Source organism: Penicillium citrinum (genome assembly GCF_028827155.1).
Source record: "Penicillium citrinum strain IBT 23319 chromosome Unknown utg000010l:1.0-1229701.0:1.0-1230130.0, whole genome shotgun sequence".
Taxonomy (NCBI): domain Eukaryota; kingdom Fungi; phylum Ascomycota; class Eurotiomycetes; order Eurotiales; family Aspergillaceae; genus Penicillium; species Penicillium citrinum.
Window position 1 is genome coordinate 847,704 of NW_026622695.1, and position 20,871 is coordinate 868,574.

The 20,871-nt window shown below is 46.9% G+C and overlaps 11 protein-coding genes across 11 annotated transcripts; 5 read left to right on the forward strand and 6 right to left on the reverse strand.

The window, feature by feature from the left end:
- Positions 1-470: 470 nt before the first annotated feature.
- On the forward strand, positions 471-2,095 carry N7469_011378 (transcriptional regulator SPT3; the record flags this gene model as incomplete). Its single annotated transcript, XM_056650283.1, has 3 exons — positions 471-1,154; positions 1,209-2,036; positions 2,090-2,095. The coding sequence occupies 3 exons, from the start codon at positions 471-473 to the stop codon at positions 2,093-2,095; spliced, it is 1,518 nt and encodes a 505-aa protein (XP_056495347.1).
- Positions 2,096-2,496: 401 nt separating this feature from the next.
- On the reverse strand, positions 2,497-3,267 carry N7469_011379 (blue light-inducible protein Bli-3; the record flags this gene model as incomplete). The annotated part of the gene is made up of 3 exons (XM_056650284.1): positions 2,497-2,519; positions 2,583-2,991; positions 3,064-3,267. The coding sequence occupies 3 exons, from the start codon at positions 3,265-3,267 to the stop codon at positions 2,497-2,499; spliced, it is 636 nt and encodes a 211-aa protein (XP_056495348.1).
- A 368-nt stretch (positions 3,268-3,635) lies between these two features.
- Positions 3,636-4,234, reverse strand: N7469_011380 (uncharacterized protein; the record flags this gene model as incomplete). Its single annotated transcript, XM_056650285.1, has 2 exons — positions 3,636-3,721; positions 3,784-4,234. 2 exons carry the CDS (start codon positions 4,232-4,234, stop codon positions 3,636-3,638), a joined length of 537 nt encoding a protein of 178 aa, XP_056495349.1.
- Positions 4,235-5,660: 1,426 nt separating this feature from the next.
- Positions 5,661-10,298, reverse strand: N7469_011381 (uncharacterized protein; the record flags this gene model as incomplete). The annotated part of the gene is made up of 5 exons (XM_056650286.1): positions 5,661-8,845; positions 8,893-9,172; positions 9,225-9,451; positions 9,502-10,030; positions 10,083-10,298. The coding sequence occupies 5 exons, from the start codon at positions 10,296-10,298 to the stop codon at positions 5,661-5,663; spliced, it is 4,437 nt and encodes a 1,478-aa protein (XP_056495350.1).
- A 297-nt stretch (positions 10,299-10,595) lies between these two features.
- On the forward strand, positions 10,596-11,936 carry N7469_011382 (uncharacterized protein; the record flags this gene model as incomplete). The annotated part of the gene is made up of 3 exons (XM_056650287.1): positions 10,596-10,936; positions 10,991-11,563; positions 11,612-11,936. 3 exons carry the CDS (start codon positions 10,596-10,598, stop codon positions 11,934-11,936), a joined length of 1,239 nt encoding a protein of 412 aa, XP_056495351.1.
- A 169-nt stretch (positions 11,937-12,105) lies between these two features.
- Positions 12,106-12,399, reverse strand: N7469_011383 (uncharacterized protein; the record flags this gene model as incomplete). The annotated part of the gene is made up of 2 exons (XM_056650288.1): positions 12,106-12,200; positions 12,252-12,399. 2 exons carry the CDS (start codon positions 12,397-12,399, stop codon positions 12,106-12,108), a joined length of 243 nt encoding a protein of 80 aa, XP_056495352.1.
- A 6-nt stretch (positions 12,400-12,405) lies between these two features.
- Positions 12,406-13,724, reverse strand: N7469_011384 (uncharacterized protein; the record flags this gene model as incomplete). Its single annotated transcript, XM_056650289.1, has 4 exons — positions 12,406-12,744; positions 12,791-13,122; positions 13,168-13,620; positions 13,670-13,724. The coding sequence occupies 4 exons, from the start codon at positions 13,722-13,724 to the stop codon at positions 12,406-12,408; spliced, it is 1,179 nt and encodes a 392-aa protein (XP_056495353.1).
- Positions 13,725-14,591: 867 nt separating this feature from the next.
- Positions 14,592-15,296, forward strand: N7469_011385 (uncharacterized protein; the record flags this gene model as incomplete). The annotated part of the gene is made up of 1 exon (XM_056650290.1): positions 14,592-15,296. One exon carries the CDS (start codon positions 14,592-14,594, stop codon positions 15,294-15,296), a length of 705 nt encoding a protein of 234 aa, XP_056495354.1.
- A 108-nt stretch (positions 15,297-15,404) lies between these two features.
- N7469_011386 (oxidase ustYa family protein) lies at positions 15,405-16,439 on the reverse strand (the record flags this gene model as incomplete). Its single annotated transcript, XM_056650291.1, has 3 exons — positions 15,405-15,940; positions 16,000-16,125; positions 16,175-16,439. 3 exons carry the CDS (start codon positions 16,437-16,439, stop codon positions 15,405-15,407), a joined length of 927 nt encoding a protein of 308 aa, XP_056495355.1.
- A 1,170-nt stretch (positions 16,440-17,609) lies between these two features.
- N7469_011387 (uncharacterized protein) lies at positions 17,610-17,981 on the forward strand (the record flags this gene model as incomplete). The annotated part of the gene is made up of 1 exon (XM_056650292.1): positions 17,610-17,981. The coding sequence occupies one exon, from the start codon at positions 17,610-17,612 to the stop codon at positions 17,979-17,981; it is 372 nt and encodes a 123-aa protein (XP_056495356.1).
- Positions 17,982-20,200: 2,219 nt separating this feature from the next.
- Positions 20,201-20,839, forward strand: N7469_011388 (U4/U6-U5 snRNP complex subunit SNU23; the record flags this gene model as incomplete). Its single annotated transcript, XM_056650293.1, has 1 exon — positions 20,201-20,839. One exon carries the CDS (start codon positions 20,201-20,203, stop codon positions 20,837-20,839), a length of 639 nt encoding a protein of 212 aa, XP_056495357.1.
- Positions 20,840-20,871: the final 32 nt, after the last annotated feature.

Consider the following 20,871-nt stretch of genomic DNA (forward strand, 5'->3'; position numbering starts at 1 on the left):
CAATGGCAGAATCAGTACATGAAGGAGTTTGGTTATGCGACATGCAAGATGGGGCGTCGCGTGTGCCGTCAAGTGAAAGTGCGTGAAGTTACAACTAGAGGCAGGAACGGAGTGTGTGCATGCTCACACTGTTCCTTTCTGGTGCGTGTCTATTGCGTGGGCTGTATAGGCTACATCCGCGCCAACCTCCGATGCGCCGCTTATCTTGTTTACCGGAACACTCTGCTTCTCATCCGATCTGCCTCACCTATCAATTGTCTTGCGAATGCGCTAGTTTAGATACCGGAGACTAGCCTTCTTGCCTTTTGACAGTCTTCACGGTCAAAGTCCTCCTCTTTCAGCATCGAGAGTTGTTTGAGCTCTCAAACATCTGGAAACCTTTCCGATCTTTTCAATCTGAATCTTCTTGCATTGCTGTTCACACATTGGGTTCCTTTGCGCCATTGAAATCTGGATTCCTGACTTCCATCATGGCAGAGGAAAACCGACCTCCATTTATTCAAATTACACCCGAGGAGCGGGAACAGGCCCAGGATTATCTCTTCCCCGAACGCTCATCTCATCTGTCGTATCTGGGGCTAGGATTGCTCGATTCTGAAGAGGTGTCAGCGGAAGTCTTGACATATTTGAATCGCCAAGACACGGCCTCTCCAACGACACCCGGGGTCAAGGCTTATGACGCAGATGACGAGCCAACTTGTGGCCCTGATCTTATTCATCGAGACGATCCAGCTCATTCTATATCGTCAAGCGGCATTGATACGTCCTGTGACAATATTGCCGCACCTGCTGCTCCTATATCTACATCATCCCCTGCTGGCGTTTATTCTTCCGCTTCCGATCAACCACTATCGGCCAATGCTAGTAGCGAGGAGAATGACACCATTGAAACACAGGCGAGAAGCAGCGAGGATGACAGCCCGTGTTCGATAGATTCAGCCGCGAGAAATGATGGGACCTTGGATAGCAGCGTGCAAGCAGGGACACAAGAAACCGAAGAGACCGAAGAAGAGATCGAGACCGAGGAACTCTTCAAACAACACCTTACTGACCTCTTCCATCAGATGATGTTCGTCTCTGGTGAAACTGCCGAGCCATCTGTCGAAACAACAACATTAATTGAAGAAATCACCCGTCAGCAGGTTATTGAAATAGTATGCACATACGACTATCTGTCACCGAGATCTGACTATTAACAAAATCCGCAGCTCACACGTAGCACCGCTCTCGCTACGAGACGAGGCTCACGCGCCATTTCAACTGATGATCTCATTTTCCTCATTCGGCACGACAAGGCCAAAGTATCCCGACTCCGAACCTTTCTTTCCTGGAAAGACGTCCGCAAGAATGTCAAAGACTCCGATGACAAGGGAGGTGGTGATGCCGCAGACTTTGCGGCAGCCGATGATGCGGCAGGTGTGGTAGCGGGACCGACTGATGTGGCATCAAAGCCCAAGAACAAGCGTGCTAAGGTCGGTCTTGCTTGGGATGTGAACAGCTTTTTCTCGGTTCAAATCCCCGAGCGCGAGGATGAAGAAGACGAAGAAGAAGAGGAACAAAATTATGCCACTCTCCAGCGCTTGGCCGCTGCCGATGAGCGCACCAAGCATATGACTAAGGAAGAATACGTTTTTTGGTCTGAATGTCGTCAGGCCTCATTCACCTATCGTAAAAGCAAGCGTTTCCGCGAGTGGGCTGGCTTTGGCATTGTCACCGAGTCCAAGCCAAACGACGATATCGTGGATATCCTGGGCTTTTTGACATTCGAGATCGTTCAAACCCTTACCGAGGAAGCACTGAAGGTCAAGGTACGAGAGGATCATGAAAAGAATCGTGGTGGAGGCGACAATGCTGGGGACAATGCCAAGAAGCGCAAACGCGAGACTGGCCTCTTTGACCCTCCCGAGGAGGGCCGCACTCCCATTGAACCACGCCATATTCGCGAGGCATATCGCAAGCTCCAGGCTACTCCACAGAAAGCCATTGCGATGCTGCTTCACAATGCCCGTGTTCCTGCTCGACTACCCCTTCGACTGGTGAGTTTATAACCCGCATGATTCTCAAGGCTCTATACTGATGCTCTATTTAGATCTGAACTACTATCAGTCCACGTCTCGTTCTTTTGCAAGGATGGTTTCCCGGAGTTTCATAGCGACAAACTCTGCATTTTGTTTGATACCCACTGTCGATTTTTTTTAGGTTTTTCTGGATTTCACTACGAATTATGGAGTTTGATGGACATACATCAAAGGAGCTATTGGACCCAATTTCACCAGCTGGCGTCGATTCGATCTTTCACTCTTTGACCAATGGCCAAAGATGGCTTCTTTTCATTTTCAAACAGTGCTTCTCAAATCATATTAAAGTTGAACCTAGTTTGACGAATGAATTGACTTATGGAAAATATTGGTATTGAGCACCGTGGAAATCTTTAATGTAGTATTTCAACAAAATTATTCCATGTACTAGTCATAACGCTTAACTGCGAATAATTATTTACTCCTTATGGGTTCGGCGCCCTGCAAACCATAGTGTCAGCCAAATTCCAGGAAGAGCGTGATGAAATAATATAGAAGACTTACATTCAGCCAATTCTTCCAAACTCAATTCCCGAATCGAGTTGATAGGAGGAACACTGCCTGAGACAGCTCCCTTAACAGTATCGACAGCACGACCCAGCATTCCTTTACTAGCAACGACATGAGTAGCGAGCTTTGCCTCAAGCTTAATCACACCAATACGTGGATCAGTTGGGGATCCGTCATGAACTCCATCTCCCATATCACCCAACCAGGCCTTCAATTGGGGCGAGTAATACTTCTCCACGACGGCGGGGTCGGAAATTATAGAGGCGGTTCCTGAGATGGAGGCCCAGGCACCACTGACTTGGTCCAGGAAGGACATATTGGTTTCTTGAGGGTGAACGGTAAGATCCATTGTCTTGCCGGAGAATATGTTGGTGTGAAAAATTAAATCAATGCCACCGTTTTCCTGTCGAGATGTCATGTATTAGCTTTGTTTCGGGAGGATAGTACGTCTTAAGAGTGTCCAAGTAGATGATACCTGTCCGGCGAGCGCCATGCAGCGAGAACTCAAATAGTCCCCATCAGATTGCTTGGTCGTCAGCATGCCAAACTTGACCTGATTGATAAAAGTCGTGAGGTCTTCGATCTTCTGAGGAAGAGGAGGGTCTTCGGAGTTCTGAGCCTTGTACGGGTCGACATTGTGGACACCGGTGGCGGTGTTGACGGTTGCGTTGGCAGACATGATGGAAGTAGCTAAAATATTATTCGAATGAAATATTCAATCGTTGTAAATATCACGAAATGATGCTCCAGACTGCCTTTTTATATCGACATTTCAGCTGTTTGCAAGTTATACTTGTTGGCAACGTCGTTGTGACGTCAGCGATTAGATCCGGATTAGGGCTTGCATTGCTGCAGTTCAGCGACCATTGAACCTCTTTGAAAAAGATCCACTGATCGATAGTGATCGTAGGTCGAGGTTCTTGGCTGACAGCTTAGTTCTTTTGCGATCGCGATTGAGTCTTTGTCGGGTCCTGGGCTCCACAGCCTGCTTGGTATGTACAGTACATGGAGTGATCCGGGTGTTTGTTGTTGCACCAACGAACTACATCATGCGACATTGGGACTACTGCCAAATTGCAGCAAAGCTTTCCAAAAGATCTGTAGGATCGTCGCCAAGAAAACAACAATAAGAGCTATATTGTGGGTTATCGTCAGACCTCGAGCATTGAATCACAACAACAGTGGAAATACTGACCTTCACCTCCCCATTTCGCCATATTCTGCTTGGCTAGTCCATGTCTTTGCATCTTGAGCCAAGTAAAGAAGATATCTGCCTGACATGTTTCCCCCTCAATGACAGTACATCCACCAGCAGTGCCCCGACACTCAAGATGCAATCGCCGGCGCTCCATGATCCGTCGAATACGCCAATTGCAGAATGCCTCATCGGTTCGAAATGAACATTTTTCCATAGGACATTCTAACTTTCGCTCAAAACGCTCAACCAACCAGTCTACCTTGAGGTGAACACCAGTATAGACGATTGAATAGAAATGACGGCATGTATGCTTCAATGCAAGGGCGTCGGGGTAGCTAAGGTGCGTTGCAATTTGCATGTGTAACTCGGTTGGGAGGTCCATCAATCTCAGCTGAATCGTCCGCATGTCATTGCCGTTCGCCATATCAATATTCCTTGATTCCTCCATGACCAAGCTAAGGGGTGAATCACCCCTTTTGTGTGAGTTGAATCACTTTAAAGTTCGCGTTGTACTTATACGAAGCCTTTGAAAATGGTTGCCTGAACTTGCTGCATAGTTTTGATATCAGGCAGTCAACAAGTGAAGGTATTTGAATATGTGTCCGTTTCACATGAGCTCTCTTTGGGATACGAGAAGCGCTGCCTGGTCATGGGGCTCATGGAGATGATTGCTGTTCCTGAAACATGCATCGCCAACCCCGCAACTATAAACCGCAATCTATGAGTACTTCATTGGAGCTCCAAAAATAGCTAAGGCCACCTACGCAGGAAGTTTGGCCCGGAAAGTTTATTCGTTGCTCATTTGAATCCGTTTTCTGTATAATATGCACTTATATACACCGGATTTTGTCTGCCAAGTAGGGCTTTCCTTTCTCGGCTGCCGCCGCTTTTACGAAGGCGCTCAGGCTCAGGCTCAGTGAGTAAGTCTCAGCACGCGTTCAAACTCAGTGATCATGTATAGAAGTCACGTGATATATGGCTGATGCTCACTGACCGCTCAGGGACCAGTTGGGGCTGCTCAGTGATGAATCGGAACCGCTTAGTGGCCATTCGATGATCTGATCAGCCCATGATGCACACTGTATTCAATCAGTAACTAACTTACTTGTTACTATGATGACTCAGCATTCCAAAATTGGTATAGTCAGAAGAATTATCTATTCCGTGACAACTCGCGCGCCAATATTTAGAAGTTGAATATAGAAATATCTCTGTTTAAAACAACAATCTGTATTATTCCTATTTCACTATATTGTAAACAAGACTGGTCAAGCTGTTTGTTCATTTTTCTAGAGCTGGTATAGTCAAAAGCAAGGATTTGTTTTATCAATTTTTGTACTGAACTTGCAGTCTCAAATATCAATATCTAGCTCGATGTTCTTCAGTATTCAAAAGATTGTATATTCTATATCAATTTGTCTATACAATCTTTCTGAGAAATTGGCTACTGAATTCCGATTCAGATAGTTATCTGAATATAGACTGACAGACTGCCTTTTCCAGATATAATAATTAGACCTGTGCAAAATCTATGGGCCGGCCCAACTGGACGGCCTAGGGACGGGGTATGGATAGTCTTTTCGGAAATCGGTCCAGCTATAGACTGTTCAGATATCCAGCGCGGGTCCAGTTGTGGAACAAATTTAGAGTCTTGGCTAAAATATATAATTTTATAAATGTTTGGCAGTAATATAGATATATTGATACTTGTAAGGGAGAAGCACTTGTGCTGGATTGGAGTGTTAAACCCCTAGGCCAAGAAGGCAATCAAGACGTCAGATCAATATCTGACATGTCCAGCACGCTATATATCCTACTAAGGCACGTATAATAAGAAAGATGCAAAATATACACAAAAACACAAAGGTCTATCATTAACTCCCCCGATTGGCCGTCTGAGCGTCATAAAGCTTCCGAAATGGTCCTCGCTGAGCCAATAGTTCAGCTGGTGGCCCGGCCTCCAGGACCGTGCCCTGACCCATCACAATTACCTGGTCGCTGTCTAGGATGGTTGTTAGACGATGAGCGACTGTGAGGATAGTTCTGTTTGCGAACTCTTCGCGGATTATCTTTTGTATTTTATCATCTGTCTCCCAGTCGACGTTGCTGGTTGCTTCATCTAATACGAGAATCATCCCTGGTCGCAGCATGGCACGAGCGAGACAGAACAGCTGCTGCTGACCGTGTGAGAGAGATAGAGTGTTGATGTTACTATCTAAACCTCCGTGTTGTTGCACGAGTGGCCACAGTCCTACTTTCCCCAGTGCTGTGATGATTTGGTCGTCAGCCGCGGAGCCAGAGGGAGACATGTTGAAGCGGACAGAGCCTGGAGGAAGGAACGGATCTTGTGGGATAGCAATCAACCGTGATCGCACTGTCTGTCGGGGCAGCGAAGAAAGATCGATACCATCAACGTAAATTCCGCCGCTGCGTAGTTCCATCATCCGGAACAGAGCAGATAAAAGGGACGATTTTCCACTTCCCGTTCGACCGCAGATACCAATTTTCTGGCCAGGCTTGATATGAAACGAGACATCCTTCACCACTGTATCTGAAGTAAGTGTATATGAAGCTGTGGCGCCACGAAACTCAATCGAGCCTCGAGTAGGCCAATCTTCCGGTGGACTTGTCAGAATAGTCGCCGTTAATGAATCTTCTGGCTGGGTGGTTTCAACATAATCTTTAACTCTAGCAACAGCCTGCAAAGAAGTTTCCAAATCAGTGTAGTAATAAATAAACTGCGCAAGACTCTGGCTGAAATTCAGCACATTAAGCAGAGCCACACTGAGAGACGCCCCACTCGTGGAATTAGGCAACTGAGTTGCAAGAGTCATGAGCAGAACAGCAAGAGCAGCAACAATCAGATCGAGCACAAAGTTCAGCCACCGTTGGATACAATATAGTAGATAGACTGGACGCTGCGACGTGTCTAGTCGTTCTTGATTTCGCGTTTCGTATTGTTCCTGTCGACCGAATGCCCGAATGATTGCCAGACCTTCCAGGGTCTCGGAAATACTGGAGAACAAGGGCGACTTTTGCTCGAGGTCGAGTAATCGCAGCTGGCGTGAGGTACGTAGATAGAATTTCTGAAGAACCCAGGTAGCAATCATGACCACGGGAATCAATACCGCGAAGTAAGTAGATCCCGTAGCCATGAGGCCAATCTGAGCGAGTGTCTGCAATGCCATGGTAGTCGCTTGCATCGTGGACACCGGCAAGCGGCTGTTAATTAGAGACATATCCTGACTGAAGCGATTGAGGGTCATGCCCGAGTCCGTAGACGAGAAAAACGACAGAGGCGCGCAAAGGACAGCATGGAGTAGTTGGGAATGCAGTTTGGCTGCTGAGATAGGAACAATGATGATCATCATGCACCATATCGAAGCGGCGTTGGTGATGATTGCCCCGATCGCAAAGGCAAAGAAGGCACCGAGGAAGCTTGCGTTGTTTGATATCTTTGACTCGGTCCACCACTGGACCCAGATCTGAGGGAAGTTTGTACAGAACGTGGAAATCACAGTTGTGATTAAGAAGACAAATGCGAGCCAGGTTCCGATTGACTTGAAGTAATATGAGAACACAGCTGTGTCACTTGGGGCTCGTTTCTTTTTGCCATCAGATGATACTGATGCAGTTTTGACTTGAGCTTGTTTTGATGCTTTAACTGAAGTATCCCCAGTCTGAGTATCGGATGGTTCGTCATCCAGGTCTTTCTCGTTGGTGAGGTTTTGGAGCAAACACTGGACATATCCATCCTGCGAGCTCAACGAATCAAAAGTCCCCTGCTGGACAATATGTCCGCCATCTCCAAGAACGACAATCGCATCAGCAGCACGAATCTGATGCACAGCATGACTGACCAAAACAACCGTCGTACCATGACTCCGCAACAGCCCATGCTGAGAAAACAACCGCTCAAACACCAGCTTTTCCGTACGCGCATCAAGAGCACTGAGTACATCGTCAAGGAAGACCAGTTTCTTTCGAGCATACACAGCCCTAGCTAGAGATAGTCGCTGTTTCTGACCACCACTCAGCGTGATACCCCGACTGCCAACTTTAGTTTCATCGCCGTCGGTGAAGTGCTGAATGTCTTCATCTAATGCGCAGCACCAGAGAACTTTATTATACCATTCTTCGTCGCATGGGGTATGATCAAGGATATTGTCTTTGATGCTGGCGTTGATCACCCACGGTGTTTGTGGGCAGTAGGCGATTTGTGAAAATTGTGAAAGAAGAGAGCCTTGGGAGATTTCGATTTCTCCCAAAAGAGCGTTCAGGAGGATAGTCTTGCCTGATCCGATAGGTCCAATGACCATGATAAGCGAGCCAACCGCACAGCTGAGGTCGATATTGTGGAGCAGTATCTTGCCATCGCGCACAGCAGCAAACCCGCCATCCTGACAAGATATAGCATGGCCTTCGCCTGATTGACTAGAATCACTTCTCTTTGGTACCAGGCTGTGCAGCTCTATCTCATGCTGGTACGACCCTGGTGGTGTCGACGGGGACGAAGAACCGGGGCCTAGATCGAGTAGCCTGCCATCAACCCTTTCATCAAGAAGAAGATAATCTTGAATTCGCCTGAAAGTTCCCAATGATGCCGCAAAATTCGGAAAAGAAGACAGAACCTTTTGAAGGGGTGTAGTAAGGAGCTGGATTAGGGAGAGCGATGAAAATGCTCGTGCGGCAGATACCTGCCCTCCATACCACTGCACGCCCGTGATGAAAATCAGAAAGGTAAACGGAGCGGAAAGTTGAACCGGGATAGAGGCTTTGCGGAGGGTTAGTGCCGTGCAAGCAGTTTCCAACGATATAAACATACCTAGAATCGCCATATATGCGAAGAAGCTGCGGTAGCGTCTGGATAGGTCCAGCTCGTGTACCCTGGCATTTTGGATGATGCTTTCTACAACCTCACTCAGGCCGGTCATTTTGACGCTCTTCATATTTCGAAGGACTGAAGAAGTCATGGTGACACGTTGTTGGATCGCAGCACTCCACTGGCGCTGTCGTCCTGGGATATACTTGCCGATCCATGTATTTGAAGCGGTTGCAACTGAAAGTAGTTAGCACAGCAATGGAATCTCAATAATTTCAACATACATAGTGCTAAAAGAACAGGAGCAATACAAGCCCACCCAAGCTGACGCTCCAAGAGAACAATAGCTATGATAGACTCGACACTACTGGCCCAGATCTCATGCGCACTCTCAAGCGAGATACTGATCCGGTCGATATCTGAACTGGCATGAGTGATTGCAGCTGATTCTTTGGCATCGGCCAGGCGGATTCGCAAGGTCTTTTTATATACAATGCTGACCAAAGATCCTCGAAGCATGGTTGTCGCACGGTAGACTTTGAAGTTGTAGATTCCGGTGCTCAACTGGAAACGATTAACTATATTTCTTTCGCAAGTCGAGAAAGGGTTCACTCACGGCAATACCCAGATAGATCAAGCCCGTTGCGCCGATCAAACCATAACCAACATTCTGGGAACGGTTGTCCTTGGCACTATCCACATAGTCGACAGCTGCAGATAGAAGAAACGGTTGACAGTATTTAAATCCAATCAATGCCAGACGGGCTGGAACAGGTGCCAGCAGCGGCCATCGCAAGGCGCATGAGGCCGCAATCAGGAGAGAGTGCTTTCTGCTTTGTTTTGCTGATGCTCGTTAGCATTGAAACTATAAGCAATGTAAGGCCACCACACACTTTCTGACCAAGTCTTTGCCATATTATCTCCCAACTTTTTTGACGCAAGATCGCTCTCAAGAGGATACAGATCCTCCAACGCAAGAGGTTTCTTATACCCACTCCAGAAAAGACGATTCAACCACCAAAAGACGCTGAGGTTGTAAACACTGCTCCTGCTTTCTGGAGTGACCTTCACATCGCCTCCCAATGAAATCTGGTCCTTTTCGCGAGCCTCGAAATACGTGATTCCCATCTGAACTGCCAATGCGGCCGTGAAAACAGCCGGGATGGAGATTGCGACATGGCGTAACCAGAGCGTTCGTGCTTGGGTCGCATCGCACAAGACAGCAAAGAAGAGATAGATATTCAATGTTGCAGATGGACGGATTGATCGCGTGTGTTCGTAATGCGAGAGAATGGCAATGGCGAAAGCTGTCGCAAGCGATACAGCGGCTGACGGAATGGAAGCGTCGTTGCGGACACTCGAGCGCAGACACCAGAGGACGAGCAGTGTCAGACGAAGCGCAATGAGAATTAAGATCAACCCCTCAGAATAAGTTTAGCATTGTTCTCGTAAGATTCACGAGTATGCGACTCACCAATTTCGCTTTATGAGCCCAAGAAGGCGTCGTGACGATGCTGGCTCTCACCAAACGAACGAGTCGTACTGCGGCAAAGACCAAAAACAGCGCAGCGGGGACGAGCGACAAGAAGATCTGCTCAAAGTAAAGCGTAAAATCAAATCCACTGCGGCAGTCTGGAGGCACAGAGGGCCCAAAGGACCGATCGGCCTCGGGACAGGCCGCAGCTATCATCCTGCGTGTTTCCTGGAGGAGTAAAGAGGAAAAGATGAATTGAATCTTCGAGTCGCAAAAAGAAAGACAGGAGGGGAGATGCTGGATTGAGAATGGTCGATACCGGATGTTACTATAAATACGGCGATACGGTACGGTAAGATCGACGTAACCCTAAATTACCCAATCAGAGCCCCGCAGATCCACCTTCATTGATCTGTTTATCTTATCGTGGTTTATTTATTCGTGAGTCACTCTTTTTCTTTTCATAAGTCCTCTTTTTACACTCTTGAAGCCATTCCGAAATTAATATCCAAGATGACATCGACAGACCAGCCCAAAGACGCCGCCCAAGACATCAACCCGTGGAGCGTCAGCGGGGCGATCGTCGATGGAAAAGTCAAAGAGATCGACTACGACCGTCTGGTCGAGACATTCGGAACGCATCTGATCTCAGCTGGGCTACTGGAGCGATTCGAACGATTGACAGGACACAAGCCACATCCATTCCTGCGACGAGGTCTCGTTTTCAGTCATCGCGACCTCGACTGGATTCTCAGCCGTTATGAAAAAGGCGAGCCTTTCTTCCTGTATACTGGTCGCGGGCCCAGCAGTGACAGCATGCATCTGGGGCATATGGTGCCATTTACTTTTACCAAGTAGGCTTTCATAATTATTTAGACCCTGCAATATTTGCTGATCTGACCTTTTAGGTGGCTGCAAGACGTATTCGACGTCCCCCTCGTGATAATGATGACCGACGACGAGAAGATAATCTTCGGCAAAAAGGCCTACACACTAGAAGAAATGCGCGGTTTCACACGAGGAAACGCAAAGGACATCTTAGCAGTCGGATTCGACCTCAAGAAGACCTTCCTCTTCAGCGACTTCGACTTCATGGGCGGGGCCTTTTACCAGAACGTGGTACAGATCTCCGGGCTAATCACATACAACACCAGCAAGGCCGTCTTTGGCTTCAACGACAGCGACAATATCGGCAAGTCGCATTATGTGGCCGTTCAGTCGGCGACTGCGTTCGCAACAACGTTTCCGCATATCTTTGGACCTGATCAGAAGAAGAACGCGACGATCCCTTCGCTTATTCCCTGTGCTATTGATCAGGATCCTTATTTCCGTGTTTGTCGCGATGTGGCGCCTAAATTGGGATATTGCAAGCCGGCTTTGATTCACGCTAAATTCTTCCCTGCTCTGCAAGGACCGGGGTCTAAGATGAGTGCTTCGATTGACTCTAGCGCTATCTTCATGAACGATACGCCTAAGCAGATGTACGCCTCTTGGTAAATTGGTCTGAGTACCGCTAATAGTTGAAATAGTGAGAAGAAAATCAACAAATACGCTTTTTCAGGCGGTCGTGCCACGATAGAGGAGCATCGTCAATTCGGCGGCAATCCAGACGTGGACGTTCCTTTCCAATATCTCAGCTTCTTCTCTGACGATGACGAGGAGCTCGAGAAGATCCGCACTGGCTATCAGAAGGGAGATATTCTGACCGGGGAGCTCAAGAAGAAGTGCATCATGGAACTGCAAGAGTTTGTAAAAGACTACCAGGCACGTCGGGCGACAATCACAGATGAGCTTCTCGATGAGTTTATGACTGTCCGGCCTCTTGTTTGGAAGGGTCGCGGTGGTAGTGCTTGAAACAGGGAGCAGTATTATATCACATATTATGTAACTAGCAGACATTGTGGAGATTTCTGCCTAAGTCTATCTTGCATTGATTCTATACAACAAGAAAGTCACTTTCGAGGGGTGATTCCCTTGATCATTCTCAACAAATATTGCAAAACATAATCACCTAAGACATAGGTTAAATAGTAAACGGTTCCTGACTTTCCAAACTATCAACCCGACCTAACAAGAATTCCAAATGTCTAAACGCCGCACTTGGCTGGTATTGAGGTACTAAGCTCATGGTTAGCATACGATCATCTCAGGTATCCAAGACAGGCATACCCATATGTCCACACAGCGCCACCTCCACAAACGTCAACCCCCTCTCAGTCCTAGTCCTACCCATAACCCCCCGACCCAGCCGACATATTCGCATCCGGCGGAACATAAAACTTCCCATCAATGGGCTTCTGAAATCCCTGCAACCCATTCCAGGTCATATTCTGAATAGCGAGAACAGTCGCATTCGGGAGGATGGTATAGTCCATTTCCCCTGTCCGATGACAGCGCGGCTGACGTGCTCGATGACGCGGGGGAGGACAGTCTGGCTAGACCAGAGACCAGCTGCGGCTGTTTGGTCAGTGTCGTTGATGAATACTGGCTGAGAGGTGCATTCTGCCCAGGTTGCGTTTAAGGGGGCGTTGATTGCTTTCTGGACTTCGGGACGGTTGAAGTAGATTTGCGCCCCGGGTGGGAGGTAGTCGTATGCGCCTGGTGAGCCTAGTACGTCCCATAGATTGGGACATGTGTTTGCGAGATGGTATGGGTCCCAGCACTGTAAGTGTTAGTTATATCAATAGATTAGGGGTTAGAAGGCTCACAGGGTTAGGAATGAAGGCATTATTGCCGATAGTCATGTAGAGATCACAATTGGCTGGTGCAGGGGGCATTGGGCCTGGAGGAGGGAATATCAAGTGCTTGTCGATAAAGTCAGTCGCACCACAGGACTGAGCCTTATCACGAATAGTTTCAGCAAAGGTGTGGTTGAAACTGAACAGCTTCGACCAGGTCTCGTAAGTCTGATAGGCAAAGAGCTCTCGCTCTACATCGTTGGAAGCAAGAGTAGGGTCATAGAGCATAATACCATTCAGGTTACCTAGACTGGTATCATTTGCATCCAAAAGAGCATTGGCGATGTAAGGCACAAACATTCCTGAAATAGTTAGATATTACCTCTAAGTAGATTTTAATCACAAACCAGCATATGATTCCCCGGTGATATACACCTTCTTCTCCTGGAGCCCAAACAGCTCGACAAAATTCCTCAAGAAACCCAGAAACTGCATCGCAACATCTTTCTGCGAAGTGACACTTGCATTACCCACAGAGAAACCGGTCCCAACAGGCTGATCAACCCACAACATATTCGTGAGACGATGCCAACTGTACGGATTCGAGACTGGCTTGAAAGTACCATACTGCCAGAGGAAGGGACCGTTCTCTTGAAGAAAACCTTCCATGGAACTACACCCAGGACCGCCATTCAGCCAGATAGTGATCTCGTCTGTTGCATTGGAATTTGTGGATGGGAAGAACCAGAAGTAAAGCTGTCTGTCTTCTTCTGTCTTGTTGGAGACTGGTAGAAGACCGGCATAGGATTCGCCGACGTCAAAGTCGACGTCTGGGATTCCGGTGCCATTTACGGCGAATGCTGAGACTGTGTGAGTATACTAATCGTAATATGAGATGGATTACTATACCTCTTGTTCGGCTGTTAAGGTACTTGGCCTGGTCTCTCTTGGATACCTTAGGCATCGGGGGCCTCGAGGCAAACAGGTGCCTGCGCTCTGCGTGAAAAGCAGCATGACCACGACCAGGGCCTTGAAAGCTGCCACTGGAAGATCCAAGGGCAGCAACTGCCGAGGAGTGCAGCCAGCCAGCCATCAGAAAGAAAGAGAAGACTGAAAACAGCATGATCGGCACGAGTCTCAACAATTGGCGATAGTCACTAGAAGTGACTTGACAAGGAATCAAACAAAATGAGGGAATGAAGAATGCATATGTTGACAGTCTGTGATAGAACTAGACCCGCCAAGAGCCCAAAAACGTGTATTATATACCTCATTACACAAAAATATATAATGTGCCGCATGTAATACAATTATATTTCAGTATGATACACGTTTTCGGGTCGTCGGCGGATTTTATGGGTACCCAAAAAAGCAATATTGCGAGGTCTAGATAGAACATTCCATCCTTGGGAAATTGAGAATTACTAGCTGTAATAGAACGATGTAACTTACAGAGGGGGTATTTGAAAGTGGAGCGATCGCCGCGAATACAAGGTTGTATGCATGAATAGCCTCAAAATAGGATATGCTCACCGCGAGTTTGATCACATTGCACTGCCCACGTATCTGGTCTATTCCAGTTTGAGCACACTTCCCTATCCGCCAATCCTTCAGGATTGATGGCGCCTTTCAGCTGCAGGTTGAGTAAATGCCTAATTCGAGACAAACAAACCTTATCAATAATGGGGCGAAAGAGGGGAAAAGAAGAGACCCCAAGCATTTTTAGAGAATTGACGGATGATTCTCTCTTGCTTGGCTATACTTGGCTATACTTGGCTATACTTGAAGTCTTGATTTTTGTTGAGTCTGTCACTGCTTCCAAGTCATCAACATGTTGGATTCAAACACAGACAAAGAGTTCTCAGAGCCGTTTATTCCTCATCCTGAGTCTGATGATGGCTCATACATTCCCAATCCAGCAATAACAAAGCGCAAGGGCAAGAGCCGTCTACAAATCTGCTTGTTCATTCTTCTCGGGATCCTCATTGCCTCATTGATCTGGTGTGTGGGCATCATCGCTATCCTCAGTCGCACTCGAAACATCACATCTCAAGACCTTTCAAACCCCACTCCTCCATCAGTCCAGACGGAAAAACAACTACAGACCTCACCCACACACATCCTCCACTGCGGCGACAACCCCACCGAAGCCAAAGCAATGGGCTGCAAATTCCAAATCCACTCCTACGCCTGGGTCCCAGAGCCCTGTTTCGACCCAGTCCTGCAAGAAGAATGGCTGAAGATCCGAGACTGGGAATACTACACAGACAAGTACAACCAGGGCGAGCAGGTGAATATCAGCGTCGCTTTGACGGGGGAGAGACGGCTGTATTCGACTTGGGGACAGCATATTGAGCATTGTGCTTTTACTTGGAGGAAATATGTTCGCACACAGACTGGATCGGGGGTGTTGTTGACGAATCGGGATTTGTCTTATGAGCATGCCCATCATTGTTCGGATGCGTTGAGGACGAAGTTTGAGCATCCTTGGGATGAGGTGAATACTAAGGTGACTGTTGAGTTTCACATGTGTTAGATAGGTAGATGGGATAGATGAGATGAGATAATATTCGTGAATGTACATTGTCGTTGTTTTATTTGTATCAAACTATCTATTTCATAAAATCATAAATATATAAGTCAACTAGAAAGGATTATGCCCATGCTCATGCTCATCACCATGACCTTCATGGTGAGAATGCTCATCATGATCCCCATGATCCATCATCTCCTTCCTCGCCTCATCCTCAGCCATCTCCTTCGCAGTCCCATTAAAAACAACATGCTTCTTAACCCAATCCACAATCGGCTCCCACTTACGACACTTATGCAGGGTATTAAAGCTAGGACTCTCACCATTGAATCCCTCAGGATCATTCCAGATGAGATACGGCGTCACATCAGCCGTACACATGAGGTTCATCCGGAGCGTCTCGATGCAGTGGTCGACGTGCCAGCGGACCATGTCTGGTCCTCCACCCCAGGACGAATAATTGGTGTAGTCCCATTCGTCTTTGTAGGTGTATTGTCTGATCAAGTTCAGGCAATGGATCTGGTGGAATCCTTCCAGGAGACCGGCTGTTGGGCTGTTGGGCTCTCCGGGATGAACGCGACGCCAGTCAACGTCGCTTGATTCATTCAGAGCACCGAGCTTTTCGATTGGGACTGGGAATGCACCGTCTGTTGATACAGTCTTGTTTAGCTAGTGTTCATAAAGTAGGTCGAAGGGAAATACTCACACTTCCAGAGATCAGTCCATGCCTGCTCTAGCTCAGCAGTTGGTTTGCCTCTGTATTTTGTCGGTGCAGTAGAGAACTCATTCTCAAAGGTAACCCATTCGTACTCGACGGCTTCCATCACCGGTGCTATCCAAGTCAGTCACATACTCAAAATGAATCCAAAGAGAACACTTACAGTATGCATTCATTTTCGTCGCACATTCAATATCACTCGGCCCTGTAGATTTCACAGCCATAGATACTGCGAAAAATACAACCGAGCTGAAGAACAGCGCGATATTGAGGTATAACTCCCATCTTGTCGAACGCGTAGACTCTTTGGTATAAACAGGCGCTGAAAGCTCCTCGTCCGACGCATTGTCTAAAAACGGGGCATTCTGTTCCTCCATAGAGGAGTTTTGAGATACCCTTTGGAAAGTGGTTTTCTCGTGTGTACCCATATTGTCGTTTGAGTTCCAATTCCAGAAAGGCATCCTGAATATTTTGACAGATGTGGATTTGAGAGAATATGGAACACAAGAAGGTGGGATTCAACTGTTTGGACAAGCTCAACAAAATTTGACCTGCTCTTGGAAAATGCTACATGCATCCTACAGAGTGGCGGAGTCTGATGTTTTGCAAAATACCACTCCGTATCGATCTCGTATCACGCAATATCGCTCATCTAGCCCTGCGATCGCCATGTAGATCAACGACACATCTACACCCAGCCCAGTAGACTATTTTCTTAGATAAGAGCGGGGGTTCCAGTCGCCTCTGCAGATCTTCTATTGCCAATGCTCAAGATTCCCCGAATCAGAGATCGCCTATTAAGCACTGTCATACACTATCGGAGCAACAATGCCCTATCGGTATACCGTTGTCCTTGATGGAACATGGGGGCTGAAACCTAAAGTAGCAATGTATACAGATCTTATGTAATTCATGGTATCATTTCTTTTTCTTCTTGCACCATATTCATTTTTCGGGGTCTGCACGGCAAAGTAGGACGCTATCCTCTCACCGGTCCATCACATGGGCTAGTATCTCAGTATCTAATCCTGCCATGGTTTGTATACCTTGGTACACTTGAGAAGGCAAGTACAGCCTCCTTGCTGAAGTCTGAAATGGCATTGTCTCAGAATGACAATACTGTTGATTGTTGCTGTTTTGGTAATAGCTTCAGTCTCCCAATCTAAATGTCGTGACTGTAGAGTCACTTCCATGGTGACAGGTCGTATACCAAGCAGATGGCGTTTTACTTTACAAAATTGGTCTTAGTAGCCTGTATCAAGAGGATTGTTCCAAGTTTTGCATCGGGTTGGAAGGAATCCGGACAAAGCGCTAATCACATACGCTGGTTACATTGCAGAGAAAGTGTCTGGAAGTTGCCCGACCATGTCCAAAATCAGGACAGGATTGGACAGCTGGGGTGATTGAGCTGAGGCGAGGACAGTAACCGGCAGATAGACAAGTCAGAATCGCCGTCAAGCACCATATCGTGGACTACAAATTGGCTGCATTCCCCCGTCTTCGAAGTCCTATTCCTATCCATCAGCCAAGTCCTCTCCCCAAACAATCTACATAACTATCTACCTTCAACAAAACCTCATCTTACTATCTCCTCCAAAATGAAGACCACCGCTCTCGTCACTATACTCGGTCTCGCCACCGCTGTCGCTGCTACTCCCCTCAAGCGCGACGTCGAGTGGACCGAGAAGTACGTCAAGCCTGAAGTTGAAGCTCGCGACGTCGAATGGACCGAGAAATACGTGAAGCCCGAAGCACGCGATGTCGAATGGACCGAGAAGTACGTCAAGCCTGAGGCCAGAGACGTCGAGTGGACTGAGAAATATGTCAAGCCTGAGGCCAGAGACGTCGAGTGGACTGAGAAATATGTCAAGCCTGAGGCTAGAGATGTTGAGTGGACTGAGAAGTACGTCAAGCCTGAAGTTGAAGCCAGAGATGTTGAGTGGACGGAGAAGTACGTCAAGCCTGAATAGATGAAGTCGACATGCTTGTACAAGATCGTGGTACCGTCTCAATGAGGAATGTTTGTATATATCTAGATACATGGATATATCAATGTCCTTACGTTTTCATCAATGCTGGACTCTATTCGTCTGAGTAGGTATCGGTGTAGCTTTCTACAATTCTACTATATATTTGGAAAAGTAGAATGTAAAGAAGTCAGACGTTGCCAGATCCAAGTATGCAATATACATTGGCATGAAGTCGATCCGAATGTCTGAGAAACTCATCTGATCAACTTCCTTTTACCACCCAAAACAATACATAGTAATATGTAATAAGGCAACCGGCTACATTACCAGCGAAAGACACTTCCATCCTAATAACATAAGCACGATCCTCAAACCAACACTACTCAGTAGAGCATAAAATACCTTAATATCTTGCCATTACGGCGTTATCTGGGGTATCCCCGCCCGATTTCTTGTATTTTTCAAAACACTCTTGGCAGGGTCTATTTCGGTTCCTGATCTGCATTTACCGGGCCGAACCGCGTGGTACTGTGGGATCTGTATTACCCTAGTAAAGGGAAAGTAAGCACTAACAAGCCTTTTAGCCAAGATTGTTGGCAAGGCTTATCTTTCAGGCCAGAACCAGGAAGGGTCTGCTTGAGGGATTGTATCCTATTGGGTGGTTGATTGTCCTTTTTGGGGAACTGCTGTCCGGCGTATGAGATGTTGGCCAATGGTATTTGGGGATTTGAGACAGTTGGTCCGGTGATCTTTCCCCGCGAATGATAGCCAATCAATGGAAATATAAGGCCAGCGGCAGTTTCCGATTTAGGGTATTTGGAGCGACGGGTATGGGTTTGATGTGACGCTGTTATCTATGTTCATTTATGTAAATTAGAACAAATAATGTGCGCTAACATGAAGGGCCCAAGAGTAAGTCCATCTAACCAATATGGACATTTATAGGTATGGGCGATGACGAAATATATGTTCCTAGTGATAGGGAACTCCCGGGATCTTGTTTACAATGAACATGAATTGATTTAAGTCATCGCATTACATGAGAATATGTAATCTCTATCTACATATATATTGCACATCGAAAAGATGTGGAAAAGCCAGGTCTGCAAGGTGTATAGTTCAGGATGATGTCTCGGTATCCTGACGGCAAATAGAGGACCGATAGTAATAAGAGACAGAGCTGTAAGAATTCCACCAATAGTAACCCCATGAGTACACCGAAGAAGGATCCTCGAAATGATTAACAACTATGTTCTTGTATGATAAATTAGCATCATATACTATATAGTCAGATATATACATGCACACTCGCACAGCCACAGTGGCTGGGATGGGTATTCGGGGCATCGATATTCCGTTCCACCGTCTTCTCGCCACGAACTGTTTACACATTCCATACCAAATCAACTCCTCCAAATCAGAACCACATATAGGGCGATATAGGGCGTGTCGAGGCCCAAGGGTGCTTTGCCGCTAATAATGCGCTATCTGTATTATCGGGTGAAGTGTGAGAGACTTGGTGGTTGTGATTGTGATTTCACCGTGCGCTGAACTCCCCGGGGTATGGACCATCTCAGCTGGCCTAGGCTAACAATTGTATCGCTCCACGATAATAATAATACATACATATGTACGGAGTACGAGGTCCAATATTAAAGTATTCTCTTTCGCAGATCAATATTGCCGATCGTAGCACCTCTGAATAGCCGCCGGACAGCGACAAGTCTAATATAAAACACCAATTATGTATTAGTTTATATGCAGATCCTTAGTATAATCGAGGAATGTGTTATTCTAATTTTGCTATTATCTGATCTTCAAACATTCCGTTACTTGTGATATCTAAACTAAATGATTACCTGGATAATGTCATGGGACATCAGTGTAGCGTTTTGCCAATGCAAGTTAGAACCTTGAGGTGTGTTGGACGGCCACAAGCAAGCCTTGAACGAGCCATAGCTAAATAAACCAAACACTTTACGAAAAAAAAAAACAAAAAAAAAAAAACTACTCAGTCTATTACTAAGCTAGAAAATAAAGATTTTCAGGATTAACACCCCAATTCCCAGTGATTCCTCAAAGAACCGCTGCGATGAGTGATAGACAGGCGGTGAGACACTCTAACCAATCAAAACTCTCTTCTATTCAAAGCTCCCGATGACTTTTGATCAACTTCATCATCGACCAAATACTCCTACTTACCATTGCATTCCTCTATAATGTCTCAAACAAACCCCCCAGGAGGCCGATCCTCCGACGTCGTCTCCTCCAAAACTTGGGACCGCGAAGAATACGCCAAAAAGGCCGCAGACGACGAAGCAAAGCGCAAAGCCGAAGGCAAAGCCCGATATGAAGCCAAACTCCTCGGCAAAAAATACCATGCACCGGTAGACTACGATTCCCTCGAAGCGACGACTGCCCGTAAAGACCGACTAGATGTATCATCGAAGGTGGGCAAGACGACAATCGTACCTGCGGGTGCATCGATGGGCAAGAAGGGCAAGGGAGCAGGATTCTATTGTCAGGACTGTGACTTGACCTTTAAGGATAATATTCAGTTTGTGGAGCATCTGAATAGTAAGCAGCATTTGATTGCGACGGGACAGAGTGGTGAAGTTGTTCGTGCTGGGGTTACGGAGGTACGGGATAGATTGCGCTTGTTGGCGAAGCGGAAGCGGGTTCGGGATGAGGAGGAGCGCAGGGCTTGGCAGCTTGATCTTGGGGAGAGACTTAGGGATCGAGAGGAGCAGGATGCCAGAGAGCGTGAAGAGAAGAGACGCAAGAGGAATGAGAAGCGGAGGAAGGGAGGTGTTAAGGAGGAAGATAACTGGGAAGGAAGACTGGGCATCATCGCCTAAGAAAATATATGTACTGAAAAGGCGATCTTTCT